Below are 16,081 nucleotides of genomic sequence, written 5' to 3'. Positions count from 1 at the left end.
CTACAATTTTTAATCTAGCAGAGTTTATACAAGTCCCTAGTTTGGCCAGGTGTGTTTGGAAACACGTGATTCGGAGGAAATGCGATTTTGTAGTGTTGTGGTGGACCCTTGTTAGGATCATGCATTTTACTTATTGTAGTCTATTATTAAAATGTCATAATGTACTACTCCGTTGAGTAAAACATCTGTAAACAGCATAGGTGGGACAAAGTCATTGTTATGCAAGTCCAAGTCGAGTCGCAAGTCATCAAATTCATGACTCGAGTCTGACTCGAGTCCAAGTCACATGACTCGAGTCCACATCTCATAGGTGGGACAAAGTCATTGTTATGCAAGTCCAAGTCGAGTCGCAAGTCATCAAATTCATGACTCGAGTCTGACTCGAGTCCAAGTCACATGACTCGAGTCCACACCTCTGGTAAACAGTATGTTTTCGCATTTAGACGGTATATTGATACAAGTTGCAATTGCAATCTTCTAAACGACTCGTGCACTTTACGTATTCATAATTAAAAGTAGATTTTATTTTTGGCCACGTTTGTATGACCCTAATTCTGGGTGAATTAAAGACCTAACACAGTAGCACTCCTGGCGTGTCTTTGTATTGCTTGTTGTTGCAACTTTCTGACCCCCTGCCCCTACTGGAACATCGGTGAGGATAAAATGAGCCTTATAAGCTCATCGGATTCCTCCTCCAGTACAAACACAGATTTTCTGATTCTGCCATGCGCGCGCGTGTCCATCCCTCCAACACACCTGCCCCCTCCCCTTCATTCTAGATTTGAAGCTTTCGTGACTGCTAGGATTCATATTCTTAGGTTTTTTTCGGTAAAGTCACGTAGGTAAAAAATTAAAATTAATAAAAGTAAAATAAAATAAAAATCACGACGTTTCGGAGGCAACACAAGCCCCCGTCTTAAGGTGGAACAGTCACAGCACGATAGCTGTATCAAGTGAGAGAAATTCCAAGAAACCCGTATTTTTATATATACTGGTTGAGGGTGGGAGGAACCAAGGTAGGCCCTGAATATTATTTTTGTGAGGTTCGGTGCGGCTGAAGCACGCTGTTAGGAATGAGCCTTTGTTGTGTAAACTAGGTGCGGATGATGTAAAGGTGCATGTAAAAGGGAATGAGCCTTTTTGTTATGTAGAGATGATGCGGCTGAAATCGCTGCCAGTAAATTAGTCTTTGTTGTGTAGAATGGTTGACTGAGCCTTTGTTATGTAGAGATGGTGCGGCTTTGCCCCGCCCATCCACGCAAACAGGCCACGCCTCCGGCCATCTCGGTCCCACCCCTTCCTCACGTGCCCCCCCCCACCCGCGCTCCCTGTCAGCTGTGGTTCCGCCCCCGCGTGACGTCACCTCAACTCACTGTGTATACATCCGGGTACTTGGGCCTCCGACAACTCCACTTATAAGATTTGTTCTGAGGGCACCCGAGGCGCTCGCGCTCCGTCGCTACGCGCTCACAATGTCTGCCTCAGGGGCGTCTTGTGATTTCTTATCTCGGCTCACTGGGGGGGGGGGCGTGACCAGCGGTTGTTATTGTTGTTGCCGCCACCGTCGGTGAGAACGACTTCGAAAATTCGTGGCCATTGGCGACTGTTATCATCACCGCCGCCGCCGCCGTTTACTAATCGAGGGTGACTAGGAGCGCGGCGCCATGATGTCGCGCTACGAGGAGGAGGAGGAGGCCGACGAGCGTGAGCGGCTCCTATCCTCGCCGCGCCGCGGCTGGACTCGCACCCTCTGGGCGGACGAGACAGGCCCCGGTGTGGGCGTCTCGCCCGGGCCCCGCGCCCGTTCCCCGTGCCGCTGGCTCGTCCTCGCCACCCTGGCCGCCTTCGCCTTCATGCAGGGGCTGGCACGGAACGCGTGGCTGCCCGTGCAGGACACGGCCCAAGCCGCGGGGCTGTTCAATGACACGGACGTGGCGCTGCTGGCGAACTGGGGCGCCGTCGGATTCTCGGCCTTCCCCTTCCTCGCGGCTCTCCTGGACAAGCGCGGTTCGTGGGTGCAGCGTGGGGGGCATTGCCTGGGGCACGAGCGACATTGGGGGGGGCACGAGCGACATTGCGGGGCATGGGCCCCAAGGGCTTTGGTCAGGGTGCGTGGGCATGGTCATGGATGGGGCCCTCTGATTATGGCCAGTGCACATGGGCGCATACGCGTTTGACCAGGACACCAAGAGTTGGTTGGCGCTACTATGGTGTAAAGAGGCACTGGTTGGTTATAGCGGCACTATACTGCACAAAGTGTTGACCAAGACATGTCCAGAACACTTGGGTTAATCTGTGGCGTGGAAGGACGCGGTGGGCATGGCCATAGAATTGGCTCGGGTGAGAAGGATGTTTTTGTCCTTTGCTGATTATGTGTATAATTTGCTCAATCAGCACGGTGGACTGCCAAGGGAGGCTATGCCCATGTGTACATAATTACACGACGGCTGTTATAACCATTGGCCTCTGCACGAGCAAATTACGCGTTTCTGGCTGCTATGAAGATTTTCCATTGAGGGTGGCAGTAAGTCAGCAGCTGACGTTGTTTGGCCCCTAATACGCTGCGATCTCTGTCCACTGCCCAGGCCTTCGAGTGTCGCTGTTGGCCTCGCTGTTTCTGCTGACGACAGGATGCGGACTCCGCTGCATTCCGACTGACATGAACGACGTCCGCAGATGGTACGTCGCCCCCCCCCCAGGGTTATGTAACAGCAATAAGCCCTGGCCTCGTCCATCACACTGCTTGCAGGAGTTTGCCTTGGTCACGCTGTAATGCAGATGAATGTAGCTGAAAAATACGGACTCAATTACAAGTGCCACAGGCTGCCGTGTGAGGGAGATCCAGTGGGTGATTCTTAGCATAAACAAAACAAAAGTTTGATGTGTTATTACAGTCCTAGATAACAATGAGACGGGAGTGCTCATTTTGAAAGTATCTTGCATGAAATCTCCATTTTATGCTGTTCTTATATAATGTACCGTGACTGTTAACGTGTTGGTGTGAGCCAGTGATGAGTTGTCTACTTTGGCGTCCCACTCTAGGCTGATTCACTCGGGACAACTGGTTATAGGGATGGCTGGCCCCGTGGCACTGGCTGCTGGCCCATACCTTTCGACTGCCTGGTTTCCACAGGTATAAGAAATTCACCTCTCGCTTGACTCCATCATGCTGAAATACTGCAAAAACAAGTCTGGCCTTTGTTATATTCGGCATCGGCTGTCTCTAAATAGACAGTTCCGCGTAATTTGTCAAAATGTTGTTGATTGGAAATGTCATACCCTGTACAAAAAAAAAGAAACTGTGCATTTCTGATATAAAGTTCATGTATTAATATTTGTTGCGCTCTTGTCAGCTAATATTTTATTTGAATTCATACATAAAGACTCCATGAGAATAGGTTTCCCCCTTTTTTCTGGCAACAAAACAGGTGTTAAGATGTTAAAACACCAAACTTTAACCTTTGACAAGGAATCATGTCTGCATTAACGACAATACTTGTGGTCAGAATGCAAACAAAAAAAACATACTCTGATAATATATGCATTGTCTTTGAAACTGATTGCTCCACACCAGAGACAGCTTTCGTTTGAGCCTAGTCTCAAAACGGTGTTAGACCAGAGGATGCCAAAAGGCGTACAGCACAAAGACAATACCACTATCAAAGTAATGAGAGCTCGGGGTGAGCAGCTACATCCATGGACTCCATCATTTAAAGTGACAGATCTAAAATTATTTTTAGAATTTGTTACAATTTGGAAATTTCTGCTGTAACATAAATGAGTTACCATCTCATGAACACTTGCAATACCAAGTGTCGAGTGAAAGCATTGTAGTAAAACAGAGTGCGGCTGTTAATTGTGGTTGACACGCTGACTTTGCAGGATGAGCGCACCACAGGGACGGCAGTGGGGGTACTGACCAGTTACCTGGGGGGTGCCTGTGCCTTCCTCCTGGAGCCCTTGCTTGTCCACATGGGATCTGCCCCACACCCCCATGACATCGATGGCCAGATGAGGCCTCCCACTCTGGAAACCCCGTCAGAGGCCCTACACAGAATTCAGCTGTTGCTCTATGCTGGTAAGTGGATGGCATGATTTCTCCTGTGTGAAAATGCTCAGCAAAAGTACAGTTTAAGATGGGCACGTGTAATTGGTAACCAGCGCAGTGAGGGAGCAAAATGGGACCCATTATAACACTTACGGGAATTGATGTTTTTCACGTCTGTGCAATTGATGTTTGTCTTGTCTCTGCCTTGTATGGCCTCTGATTCACAGAGCTAGTCGTGGTGATGGCACTGTTCTTGGTTGTGGTTTTATACTTCCCTGCTCATCCACCTGTTCCACCCAGCATCTCCTCTGCCACCCCTCGGCTGGGCTACTGTGAGGCAATTTGCCGCCTGCTCACGTAAGCACACGGATGCATTATTCATTCAACTGTCATTGTGACAAACGAAGCAATGTGATTGCTTCCTAATGCAATGGTGGTAAAAATGCTCTTGGTGCTCCACTGCCCTGTTCAAAGCAGCATGTGGGATTCTTTTTTTACAGAAGGCCATGGAGCTGGGTGGCGATTTTGCTGTACGCTGTGCCCCTGGCAGTCAGCATAGCCTGGCTGAAGCAACTGAAATGCTTCCTTCCCCATGATAAGGTCTCAACGGTGGGTGCTCATAGTAAAAACAAAATTGGCAATCACGTCTGATGTCTGTGTGAACTTAATTGCTGCATTCATATACCTAATTCGGCTCTGTTATTTACATTTTATAATCTTCTAAATGTGTACGTATTATAATTTAAAATCTTCAGTATTTGTGGTTCTGAGCACACAAACATCATCTGTATAATATATCAATAGCACTTAACTGTTGAATGTCATTCAAAATATAGACATGGTATTGAATTTCACAACTGTTTCTCTGCGAGCTCTTTGCTCTGGTAAAGTGATTTGTGTCATAACGCAAATTCGCAACTCATGTTTACTGTCTTTTTCTGGCTGCTGGCGTTGTGATGACAAAGACGGATGCAGGTTGGGCCAGCTTAGCTGCCGTTGTGGCCGGTTGTGCAGGCTCCCTGGTCGTCGCGAGGTGAGATGTCGTATTTTTATCTCCGTAAATTAATCTGTTGCTGAGGATACCAATTTTTTTTACTACTTGCTTGGTATACTCCCGTCGCACTTTAGAGCATGGATGGAAAAGTAACTTGTGTAAACGGGATGTGCATTTGAACTACTTTGTGCTAATGATCACGTTCAAAGGACGTTGGAGCTGTTAAGCTATTTTGGGGGATGTCTGGAGGAAATTGTGTTGAAGCTTTCATGTGAATTTAGGTATTACGGTTAGTGCTCAGAAGAAACCTGAGATGGCTTTTTTAACGATGCACATACACAAGCGTCTGACGATCACTGGGCCATTTAACAACAGCCTGAAAGTGTTCTCAATTGAGCAAGATGTTGCTCTTCCAGTGCATTATGAAAGGAAAGCTGGAATGACAGGTTCACATGGCATCGCACAACCTTGTACCCTGAGGATAGGGTGAACCCAGTTTTGAGTTTTCCTTTCAGCATTTGCATGGTTTCTTTTTTATTCGTACGCTTTGTCATCTTTAACCAAAAAAACCCTGCAGCATTTCGTCAACGTGTTTTTGTTCCTTCATTGTTTCATAGGAAATCGTTTTTATAGCTCCTGCGTGTAATGTGTACATTCACACGGTCCCATGTGAATCCACTCTGCAATGCATGTCCTTTGGAATCACTATAATGTATATAATGTGTGTTTGTTTCTGTGTGGCAAATATACATTGGACTAATAAAATGAAAATATACCCCTAATTTGAAAAAGGCAGAAGGCTTTTGCATCAGGTCAGCAGTACAAACTGCATTCGGCCATTACCCAGCTGGGTAGTGTTAAGACAAACCAACTGACAAGTTTTTATTTTTGTGTATATGTTTTGAATGAGCTGCCTAAAGCTTAAAAATGAAATTTCAGCATTGTTTTGACTGCTTTCCAAGTGCAGTCACGTTTTTGTAGGAAAGTGTGCTTCAATGGCCTATGGAATTTAATGGCAACAAAACCGCAACAATAAAATTTCTTAAGTGTTTACATCAACCTAAATTCTTTATAGTTGCCTTCTAAGCAATATCAAAAACATGTAAGCAAATAAACTAGCTTTGTTGTGTTCTTTCATGTCAGGATTTTCATCACATTTCCAAGGATTGATTTATATTTGTAGGATAGAGTACATGGCTCACCTTTATTGTAAATTACATGAGCATTGGCACAGTTAATGGGTGTTTTGTAAAGGGGGCGTGCCCTGCTCCTGGTTATACAGAGCGTGCATGCTGACTGAGTTTGGCGGGTTTGTAACACTGCATATTGCAATGGGAACGTGCGCAAGATTTGCCGATTACTTCACGGGACAACTCAAGGTCATTGTGCTGACCCTCCTGGCGGGAGCCAGCATCGTGTCTGTGTGGTTCACACTCAGCTGCCTCGGCCTCATCCCCTTTCTCCACTTTTACAAAGGTTTGAGCCCGCACGCTGCTCGGCATTACTCCTCCACACGTCTCAACTGGCAGTGGAATGAGATTGAGCACGCCCAGTCCAAAGACACTGTGAAGTCACACAGTGACAGGAGGGATGTTTTTGGGTTCATCACAGCAGCATTATGTTTTTGCAAAAATGATTCCAAAATTGATGATGTGGTTGGTAGTGGTAGCTGTTTTCATTTGTTAATAAAAATGTGAGTGCTGCTTCAAGGAATACCCAGCCCATCAAATGTTTCTTGTAGCTACGTACCTAGGCTGCTGTTCTGTCATGTCTGACATACATTTGAGTCTTTGTTAATGTAAAAAAAGACTGACACAAAGGTCAAGAGTGGCTCTGGCACTCCAGTGAAGCCACACGGTTGATGCAGTGACATCACTACAACATGCCCTGGTGGAGAATACTAAATCTTGTGTCCGACAGCCCGAGACGCACGTCCTAGGTACGCGATTTGTATTTGACTTTAATCTCCATTTAATGTCGGGAGATGAGCACGAGGTAGCCTAGCAATAACGTTTTTATTGCTTACCCGACGAAGGCATTTTCCCTGCGCATGTGCGCATACGCGGGCGGTTGTGCAGGGAACCTGCTGGGCACATGTGTGCTTTTCGGGGCGTGCCTGGTGAGTGCCGTGCCATTGCTGCTGGAATTGGTGGTTGAGGCCACCTTCCCCGTGCCTGAGGGACTCAGCTGTGGCCTCGCCGCCTTCATCAGCGTCGTGGCGGTCGGTGTCCCGCTCAACGTCCTCATATCGCACTTTGCCGGTGAGGCACGACACGCGCATCTCTGCTTTTGCCAGCGTTCACTTGCGAATCGTTGCCTGCCAATGGCGTGGCAAGGTGGTGGATGTGCAACATACCTCGTTGCTACGTTCATACATTTATTAGCAATGCCATATAATTTTTTTCTTCTTCCGACTTTACACAAATTAAGAAGTGTCTTATGAGCATCGCTGTACGTTCGTCAATTGATACAGTCGAATGACGCACTAATTCTTTATACAGTTTGTGAGAACTATATTTGCTCATCTGTTTAATCCATGCCATGTAATACATGGAATGTGAGCATGTACACAGGCACCATGTATTCCTGTGCTTTAGAGAACAGTGACGAGACGGTTTCAGCAAAATGACATTCTCAATCAATGCTCTGGATTTCTTTGTATTCATATACAGTACGGCTTTTTAAAAACTGCAGATTAATTGACAACACCATTGCACTTACACTGAAATAGTCTCTGGAAAGTTGTGCTTATCGTGTCCATTTTACAGAATCATCCGTGCATTCATGTAAGCTTCCGTTTTGTGTGTGTATTTTTGCACGTCCATCTGAGTACCTGGTTGTGCTTGTGAACATTGCCGCAAGGGAGACAAAGGTGGCCGGGCGTGGTGCTGGCCACCCACCCCCTCGTGTGCCATGCCAACCTTCATAGGTGCTCGCTAACTGTACTTCCCCCAGCAGTCTGTTCAGGCTATATGGGGAATTTTTGTTTTTGTTTTTCTTGTGCACGTGGCTTACAGAGGTCACGTGGCTGAGTTGGTGCCTGGCGGGTTCGTGCGCGTGCGGCGTGCTCGGGATACTGTTGCTGCCCGAAACCTACAACCGCCTCCACCTCGACGTGTTCCTGTCTGTGTGATGTGTCGCACAGACCATCCTGTCGTGTTGCCCCCACTAACCTTTAAAACCTTAAGGAAGTGGGCACTGCTGGCTAAACTTGCACAGAAATTGTAGCGTGGAACGAACGGCTTCCCTGACCTTCACTTGCAACAGACAAAGTAACACACAAGCCTGTACCCCAAAATCCTGTAGACGTGAGTATTGTGGTGATGGTTACATGGAGCAGGTGCCCGTTTGTTATTTAGAAGCAGTTGCATTTAAGAACAAGTGTTACATGTTTTTACATATTTGTATATACGATTAGATTTTTTATTGTGAGTTTTCGTTGGTTTGCCTTGACCGTGTTCTCCCCACTTTGGATGACTATTCCTTGAAATTTATTTGAAAAATTCTCACGAAGACTACATGTTGCTAAAATAATTGTTCAAATCTAATTTATTTTGCCTTGTGGAATGACTTCTTTTCCAGAAGGGATTGTGCCCGAAATGTCTCAAACGTTTTTGTATTGTTAAGTACTGGTGCAATGAAGTATTTTTTTTAAATCCTCATTTCACAAACTTCATGTTGGCATATTATCTTTTTTTTATTCGGGAAGTACATTAGCTAATATGTGGATTATGAACGTCATGCTTGGGGGTGAGCACCTATGGACTTGCTTTGAATGCACTTTACTATTCTATTTTTCAGTCCTTTGGAAAGGCTGGAATATTTTGTTATGTATAGATTGTACTCGCGTTAAAGTCTCGTATTGGATGGGCCTCAGTTTGATGCTGTAAATGCAAGGAAACTGCTGTGCATATGGAGCATGTGGCTGAATTATGGACAGGGCAGTTGATGGGGTAAGTGCTCATGATTTATTGCCAAAAGTTTATCCAACTCGGCTTGTGTGGCATTGGCTTTTCAGATGTGCCATGAATGCAAATAGCAACAATTGTGAACTCATTCCTAATACCCAGCCTAATGTGTGCCTTGTTTTTCCTTTTCTTACATTGTCAGTTTGTACATTAACTTGTTTACTTTAAGGAGTTGACCAGGGTATTTTGTCTCGTTACTCCAATTCTAGTTTTTTTCACTCTGGGTGAACATGTCAATGTGTTGTGTTTAGGAGTGGTGTTAGTTAAGTAATGTAGGTGGTTTAAAATGGTAACTTCTGACCCATGGCTCTGCATAAAATGCAGCATCTTGAATGCATGACTCGCTTCAATAGAAGCTTCATTTGAAATCTCCAGAGGATGTGCTTGTGGCACCACAGAGATAATACTTTTTCAGTAAAGAAAACTCTTCCAATGCTAAACGTAACTCACCTGAGGCTTTTATGAACATAAAATGCACGATCCTAACATGTTAATTATGTACATCTATAAGGATATCTGTATATTTTGGTTCCAAATGTGGGTGTTGTGCTTTATGTCGCACAAGCATTCTGGTGAATGCATAATTGACCAAATAAAATTGGTGTCTGAAAGATGTGTAAACATCAACTCAGAAACGTGGATAACAAAGGTCTGAATGATTCCATCAGGTGAGTGGTCGTCTTTTCCATAGACATTGGTGGCCAATTGACACTATGACGGACACTTTGCAATCACCGTATTTAATGTACTGTTGGGTAATCTTGTGTATTGTACAACATTAAAACATTTACATTTGTTATTTTCTTAACTTTGTACAAAGCCAAACATGGAGGTGCTGTGCAGCAGATGTTTGTAAATAACTTTAATTCCCACTATGTACTGCTTGGTGCACTTGATGGAATAAATTATCACCTTGTGACTTGTCTCATTTGACTGAACCAAATTGTCATTGGGGAACGGGGGTTGTTATATATATGTGTTAACATTTAAAACAAAAAATCACCATGATCACAAGCATCACCAACAATAATTCAATTAAAATTACTGACATAGTAACACCAACACTATCAGTCACTACCACCATCCCTGCCAGCATAACCAACCATGCATTACAATTTGTAACACTAGAATGGTGGTGGCTGTGATAAGAGCTATTGTTATTCCGGTGAATTAAAGGACGTGGATACGAACATTCTTACCAAAGGTTTTGGTGCACAACCTTTGCCCCATACCCCACCAATAAAACACCACCCAGGATAATCCAGTTACTGCATAATATACCACAAGTCAAACGGCCATAGGTTTTCTGTTAAGAGTTTATTTTAGTCCAGTGAGGCTAATGTCATTTTAATTTTCGTAAAAAAAACGTTTTCTTTACACTGTACAAGTAAGAAATAATACAACAGGGCATTGCGAATACACTATTCACAAACAAGGCAGTAATATGCTGGAGCTACATTTTAAACCATGAACACATGTTGGGGACAATCCTGCTTATTTATTTTGTGCCTCGGTAAAGCTGCCGTGAGCAGGACTGAGCCCCAGGTCTTAAAGTCAGAACACAACAGGTCTTTTAAAAAAAGTGATGCAATTATGGTGATGAATGGGCTCCGCTTGTTTGATACCACAGGTCTCTAACCAAGTGAGAAGCCGTCAAAAAGCTGTCTTGCAAAGGATAACTGATCATGACATTAGCATGGACAATTTTTCACAAGTGAGATATTAGCTATGGCAACACGATACAATGGTGTTGTTATGCTGTCACAGGAAAAATGTGCCATTTGGTCATTTAATACAGAAACAACTCGGCAGGATGTAAACCCCCAATATGCAACATTTATCTGGTGGCTACTTCACGTACCGCTCGGCTTACATGGCCACCCTGGTCAGAAAAAGCTTAAACAAAATCTACCAACATTGAGTCTGGAAAATACATTAACATGCATTTAGAAACACGGCTATGTGACACGTGACTGTGAATCTTATTCCCGTGCGTGTAAATCAAACGTTAGATTTAAGTTACAGATCCTTTCTGTGGTGACATTTTATTGGAGATGACAACATGATAGCCAGAGCAATTGTGCAAATAGCATCACACTCAGGAATATGGATGGTCTGTGAAGAAAATAATGATGTGGTAATGAGCTGTCTCAACAGTGATACAAACCAACACAGGCTTCATCAATCCAGACTCCCGACTGCCAGCGTCTCCATACACTGCAAGCAGTCGACGGACAGTTCCAACACAAAACAGGTGTGGTTTCACGCCCCATCAGAGACGACGCAGTTAATTGTCTCGTACAATGTCACATTTTTACCAGCCAACAAAACCAATAATTCGTAAACTTACGCGAGCTGTAATTGTACAGTTATCAATTCATTAGCGGCAATTGGCATTTAAAAAAATCTAACCTTGGTTTGGCCAATTCATTAAGACAACAATAGACCAATTGTTTCACGTTTCATCTCCTACTAAAGCATCATGGAATGTACCACTGCTATTCGCGTGACCCGCACCTTACGCATAATCCAATTTTTCAGTCGCACGGCAACCCGAGTGCAAATGCACTCTGCTTCCAGATGTCGACTTCACAATAACAAAGCGTTTCATCACCTGCTACTCTGGATGCAGCAGTGTCAATGTCGTTTCTGAAACGAGATTGGATTCGTGTGTCGGTATGGCTCAAGATCACAACGCGGGAGGCTGTTTAAACAACAACACAAAGAAAACAAAAACCTCTCCACTCCCGACTCGAAATCGCACGACGACCGTGGCACGCGTTGGCTGCGCGAACCGCGAGGTGCTCAGCAGGCTGCCGTGCTTGCGATGATTCGACGCACAAATGAGCAACCTGCCAGTCACACGCACAAAAAAAACCACACAACTTCCCGGGAGATCGTCGTCGTTTTTTGTGTGTGTGTGTCCTGTTGAGCCGGACCGAAACCACACGCACCACGCCACACGTCTGCATTGAGTTGCGTTCTCGCACGCCGCGCACACGTGGACTTCAGCGAAGACGACGCTCGCTGACATGTGCAAGGGTTGTAATGTTATCCTAGGTATAAACACACAACGCTGGATAAATACCACACGGGGGGTTAAGGGAAAGCTGAAGCAGCATTTAAAAAAAATGAATACAAAAAAAACCTTGCTTTCTTGTTAAAAGACTTCAAGTGTTGCAGCTTGCACGCAATCGGGATATTCTGTGTTGGCAATGCACAATCTTAACAGACGGAAACCTGCGAAAAAGGCAAAGCCACTTTACACGTGATTTTGGAGACGCACCAAGCACCTTGTGAAAGCGTAAATTTTACTGGACCGTGGGCCCACAGGATGCTTGTCCAGAAACTCTCTCACCATCAGCTTGCACATCCATTGTGATAGCACCCAAGCAAATGATTGCCTTCTCTGCGGTACACTTTCCATGGATAATAAATGGTTCTCATCACACGTGGTCACTCTCCAAAGCGCATAGACACGTTGTTCAACCCAGGACCAGTGATGTAACTCTTGCGAGCTCCAATCGCATTCAACTGGACGATAACACACATTCACTGTTGCGATTGCTACAATAGACACCGCTGTGATGTACATGTTGCCATGGTTCACGTGATGTGCTTGATGGGCACACCTCCTCGTGTCCTATATCTGGTTGCCTTCATGTCTCTTCGCAGACTTCACTTAAAAGACAGAATAAGATGAGTCGAGTGCCATCGACATTTTGTCACAGTGAACCTGAACAGCACCGTTTTTCGCTGGAACAGACAGTTGCTTATTTCGTATTCATTCAGCGAAATTATTAAATGCTCAGTTGCAGGTCAGCTTGCCGGAACAGCCATGAAGAGTTAAGTAACAGCTGAGGATTATATTGTCCGTCGTGCAGGGAAGAGCTGGGTGGAGAGGGTGGGGAGGGTGGGGCTGGGTGGGGGGTGGGAGGGTGGGGCTGGGTGGGGAGGGGCTGGTCACCCCGTGGTGCCTTTATAAAACTCAACGTTTAACCTACTCACGCCGGCTTGTGCCCGCCCTCACAGTCGGGCATATTTGCAGGATACTCCACGCCGCCGTTGACCCTGGCCATTGACCGAGCAACCCAACGTTCCTACCAGCTCCCTCCGCAGGAATGTGTTTTGCTCTATTAAAGGCTTGCTTATGACAGCCAGGATCATCCTAATTTTCTCAAGGTAAAGTGAATGCTATGTTCAGTTACATATATATATAAAAAATTCAGTAGAGTATTGTACATATCTGCTTACAGTGACTGCAGTGGTTTAAGTGCCAAGTAATTCAGTATTGTTTTAACTCATGGCGGTTAGTTCTGTGTCCATCGTGACAATGCTTTTATTTACATAAAACACAAAAAAAGAAAGTTGTTACATCTGCATCACGTCGCGTTGTGTGTTTCATCTTCGCCTGCTCATTCGTGTTTTTATTCTCCTCTTCCTTCACCAGCAACATTTAAAAGGGGGCAGGTGTCGGGTGTTGGACTTTATGATCAGTTCAGAGCGATACATGAATATCCAATGAACGCAGCCCTCCTTTATTTGGCACGTTGTGCTCGGGAGAGAGCAAGCCAGCCTCTCACCGGACATGGAGCAACGCAGCTAAGCACAGCCACTTGAAGTCAATGCCTCCAACGCCAAGCAATCGCCTCAAAGTCTGGAAACTGTCGCGCCAAGTTTGTACTTATCATCAAGATTCTGTTGCCAAAGCAAGAACCTTTCGTCTCTTGGCGTCCTAATTGAAGTGTTGCCTCTGCTGCTCGTAGTAAGGGGCTGAGCCTCGGCCACGTTCCCACGAGATGGCTCCACTGGGTAACGAGGTGTGGCCTCGGCCTGTGCTGGCTCACGGTGTCATCCCGCGGCTCGTGGTGCCCGCTCAATAGTCCTCATATTTGTTGACGTCCGTGTAGAGCGTGTTGGAAAAAGTCTTGGTTGTTGTCGTCTGCACGTGGGAATTGATGCACTTTGTCTTCTCCTCGTTGATCAGATAGTTTTTGTTGAGAACCTGAAAAAAATAGGGCTCATTAGAGAACGGCACACACAATGTAGTTTGAAATAAAACAATGTTGAGAAATGCATTCACCGTGTATGATACAAAATCAGTTTTAGTAAAGTTCCATCGAGCTCCGACGTACGAGCCAACATTCAAGAGCAATTGGGCTCGGCACATGGCACAGCGGCACACGACTCCCCTTCTCGTGGAAGATCACTCACCTTGATGGCGTCGATCGAGTCGTATTTGTCCACCTTGCCGAGCGTGGGGCTGAGCGAGGGGTTGAGAGGAAGGCTGTGGCGCTGCCCGCCGCGTGACGGGCGAGGCTGGTGCTCGAGTGATTGGGGTGCGTGCGGCCGCCGGCACCGGCCCACGGCCGCCAGGAGCAGCGCTGACACCACACACCCGAGCAGGCCCGAGCCCACACCGGCCGCCACCAGGTGCACCATGTGGAACTCTGAGGGGCCATGCGACACGAGGTCACCACCGCCGCCACGATCGATACAATCTGCACTACACTTATTTCCCAAGGCGCTAAACATGATGATACATTGCGGTGAGTGTGGATGGAAGGTGGAAAAAAAAGATTTCGGCTGTAAAAATCTGGTATAAAAATATTAACAAAGCCTAATATTTGTACTCTCCAATAGGGTTTAACATGGAAAATAAATACTATATATTTTTTTCTATAATTGAGTGAAATAAAACGGTTACGGTTATGTTTTAGATATGCTGACCTTGTTTGTATAAAATATACCTCCGTTTTTTAAAATACATTTTATCCTACATACATGTGCAGAAAGCGTAAACAAGCTAAAATATATGATCGTGCATCAAATATTAACACATGTGCGTCATACCTCCACATGACCTTTTGCTTTCTTTCGTTGAGTACGCAACGTTGACTGGTATTTCTAAAAATAGAAAAAAAGACGTCAATTAGGGTTGACCGATCACGGGAAGGGGTCAGTCAGTGCATCGACTCCAGTTTTAAGAAAGGTAACAGTCCACCTCAGGTGTCGAAGTCTCAGGTGGTTTCACAGATGCAGGTGGTTGAATAGATAATCATTAAGTGTTCATAATATTTAATGAAAAAGTGCACAGCTATCATCAGACTCCATCTAGCCTTGACTGCGAAACCCCATAATTCTAAAAACTTAAATTCAAACCATGTGAGAGCCCATCAAGAAAATAGGCATAATTCACACATTGTTGGAAACCACTTTTCTGCAATTTTCTGTAGCAAAATGGCCAATTTTACACAAAATGTTGCAAGCCATCATGTTTGCAAGAAGACCTCGAAAACCTGAGACTGATTTTGCCACGTTTCTAAGTTTTTCGCTATTGGGTCGGTGCAAGTGCGGGAAGTGCCATGTGTCTGTGCGCGGGGATTACGGTGCAGCACTGACCAATGGCATTGGGATGCTGTGGGCACACAGACGTTTCCGTGCTGTTCCCATTGCAGCGCTCCGTGTCGGGGAAGGGCACGGAGCAGAGACGCGAGCGCTGGCGCCGTCCAACCGTGTCGCACTCGCTCCACTCGCTCCACTCCCCCCAGCCGGCTGCGGTAAGGGAGCAGAGGTTAGAGGGCACGGGGCAGTCAGAGGGGGCCGCCAAGGTTTGGTCCAAGTAAGAATGAAATGTCAATGAGTGACTTTAACGGTGGAGGGATTAATTGTGGCTGGGACAGCTCTTGATGCTGTTTCAGATTAAATGAGCCTCCACCTTCTGCACGCTTCAATCTCGGCTTACCAGAATACTCTGGTGGGGCTGGGGAAATAACACAAAATAACATTGATTCTCGCAGCTAAGCCCTCGACAGCTCTGCAAGTCTTACTTTTCAAAGGCTACTTTGTGGCATAAAAAAATTGCCAACCTTCGGGAATTTCACATGAGTTCTGATGGAACGGTTTAACTTTCTCTGAAAGCAACTCTAAAATGTTGAAGTGAATTCAATAGCCTTTGAACGGCATTCTGTGCTTTTTCTTCGTTTGTTAATGAGGAGGGGGGGGGGCAGTATTTATTCCACTTGGAAAAAGAAGCGATCTTTCTTCACTCTTTTCATTTTGCAATGGTGC

The 16,081-nt window shown here is 45.6% G+C and overlaps 2 protein-coding genes across 3 annotated transcripts in view; one reads left to right on the top strand and one right to left on the bottom strand.

Moving 5' to 3' along the window:
- The first annotated feature begins 1,529 nt into the window (after positions 1-1,529).
- Positions 1,530-9,934, top strand: LOC144931722 (solute carrier family 49 member 4-like). Of its 2 annotated transcripts, none has more exons than XM_078855948.1 (10): positions 1,530-2,007; positions 2,586-2,679; positions 3,043-3,133; positions 3,883-4,078; positions 4,276-4,405; positions 4,552-4,657; positions 5,014-5,081; positions 6,391-6,518; positions 7,121-7,303; positions 8,060-9,934. In XM_078855948.1, the coding sequence occupies exons 1-10, from the start codon at positions 1,665-1,667 to the stop codon at positions 8,173-8,175; spliced, it is 1,455 nt and encodes a 484-aa protein (XP_078712074.1). In that variant the 5' UTR covers positions 1,530-1,664; the 3' UTR covers positions 8,176-9,934. The 2 variants fall into 2 exon arrangements, with proteins under 2 accessions (XP_078712074.1, XP_078712065.1); XM_078855939.1 differs by having other exon boundaries at positions 4,549-4,657.
- A 378-nt stretch (positions 9,935-10,312) lies between these two features.
- Positions 10,313-16,081, bottom strand: part of LOC144931713 (semaphorin-5A-like) — a 61,453-nt gene continuing 55,684 nt past the window's right edge. The window contains exons 19-22 of the mRNA XM_078855927.1: positions 15,413-15,565; positions 14,864-14,917; positions 14,225-14,460; positions 10,313-14,015 (exon numbers count right to left, since the gene is read on the bottom strand). Coding sequence (XP_078712053.1) covers positions 13,887-14,015; positions 14,225-14,460; positions 14,864-14,917; positions 15,413-15,565 — 572 coding nt within the window. The 3' untranslated portion in view covers positions 10,313-13,886. The remainder of the gene's footprint in view (positions 14,016-14,224; positions 14,461-14,863; positions 14,918-15,412; positions 15,566-16,081) is intronic.

Source organism: Lampetra fluviatilis, chromosome 1, assembly GCF_964198595.1.
Source record: "Lampetra fluviatilis chromosome 1, kcLamFluv1.1, whole genome shotgun sequence".
NCBI classification, from domain to species: domain Eukaryota; kingdom Metazoa; phylum Chordata; class Hyperoartia; order Petromyzontiformes; family Petromyzontidae; genus Lampetra; species Lampetra fluviatilis.
Note: the sequence above shows the minus strand (reverse complement) of the source record. Positions and strands in the feature narration are given on the sequence as shown.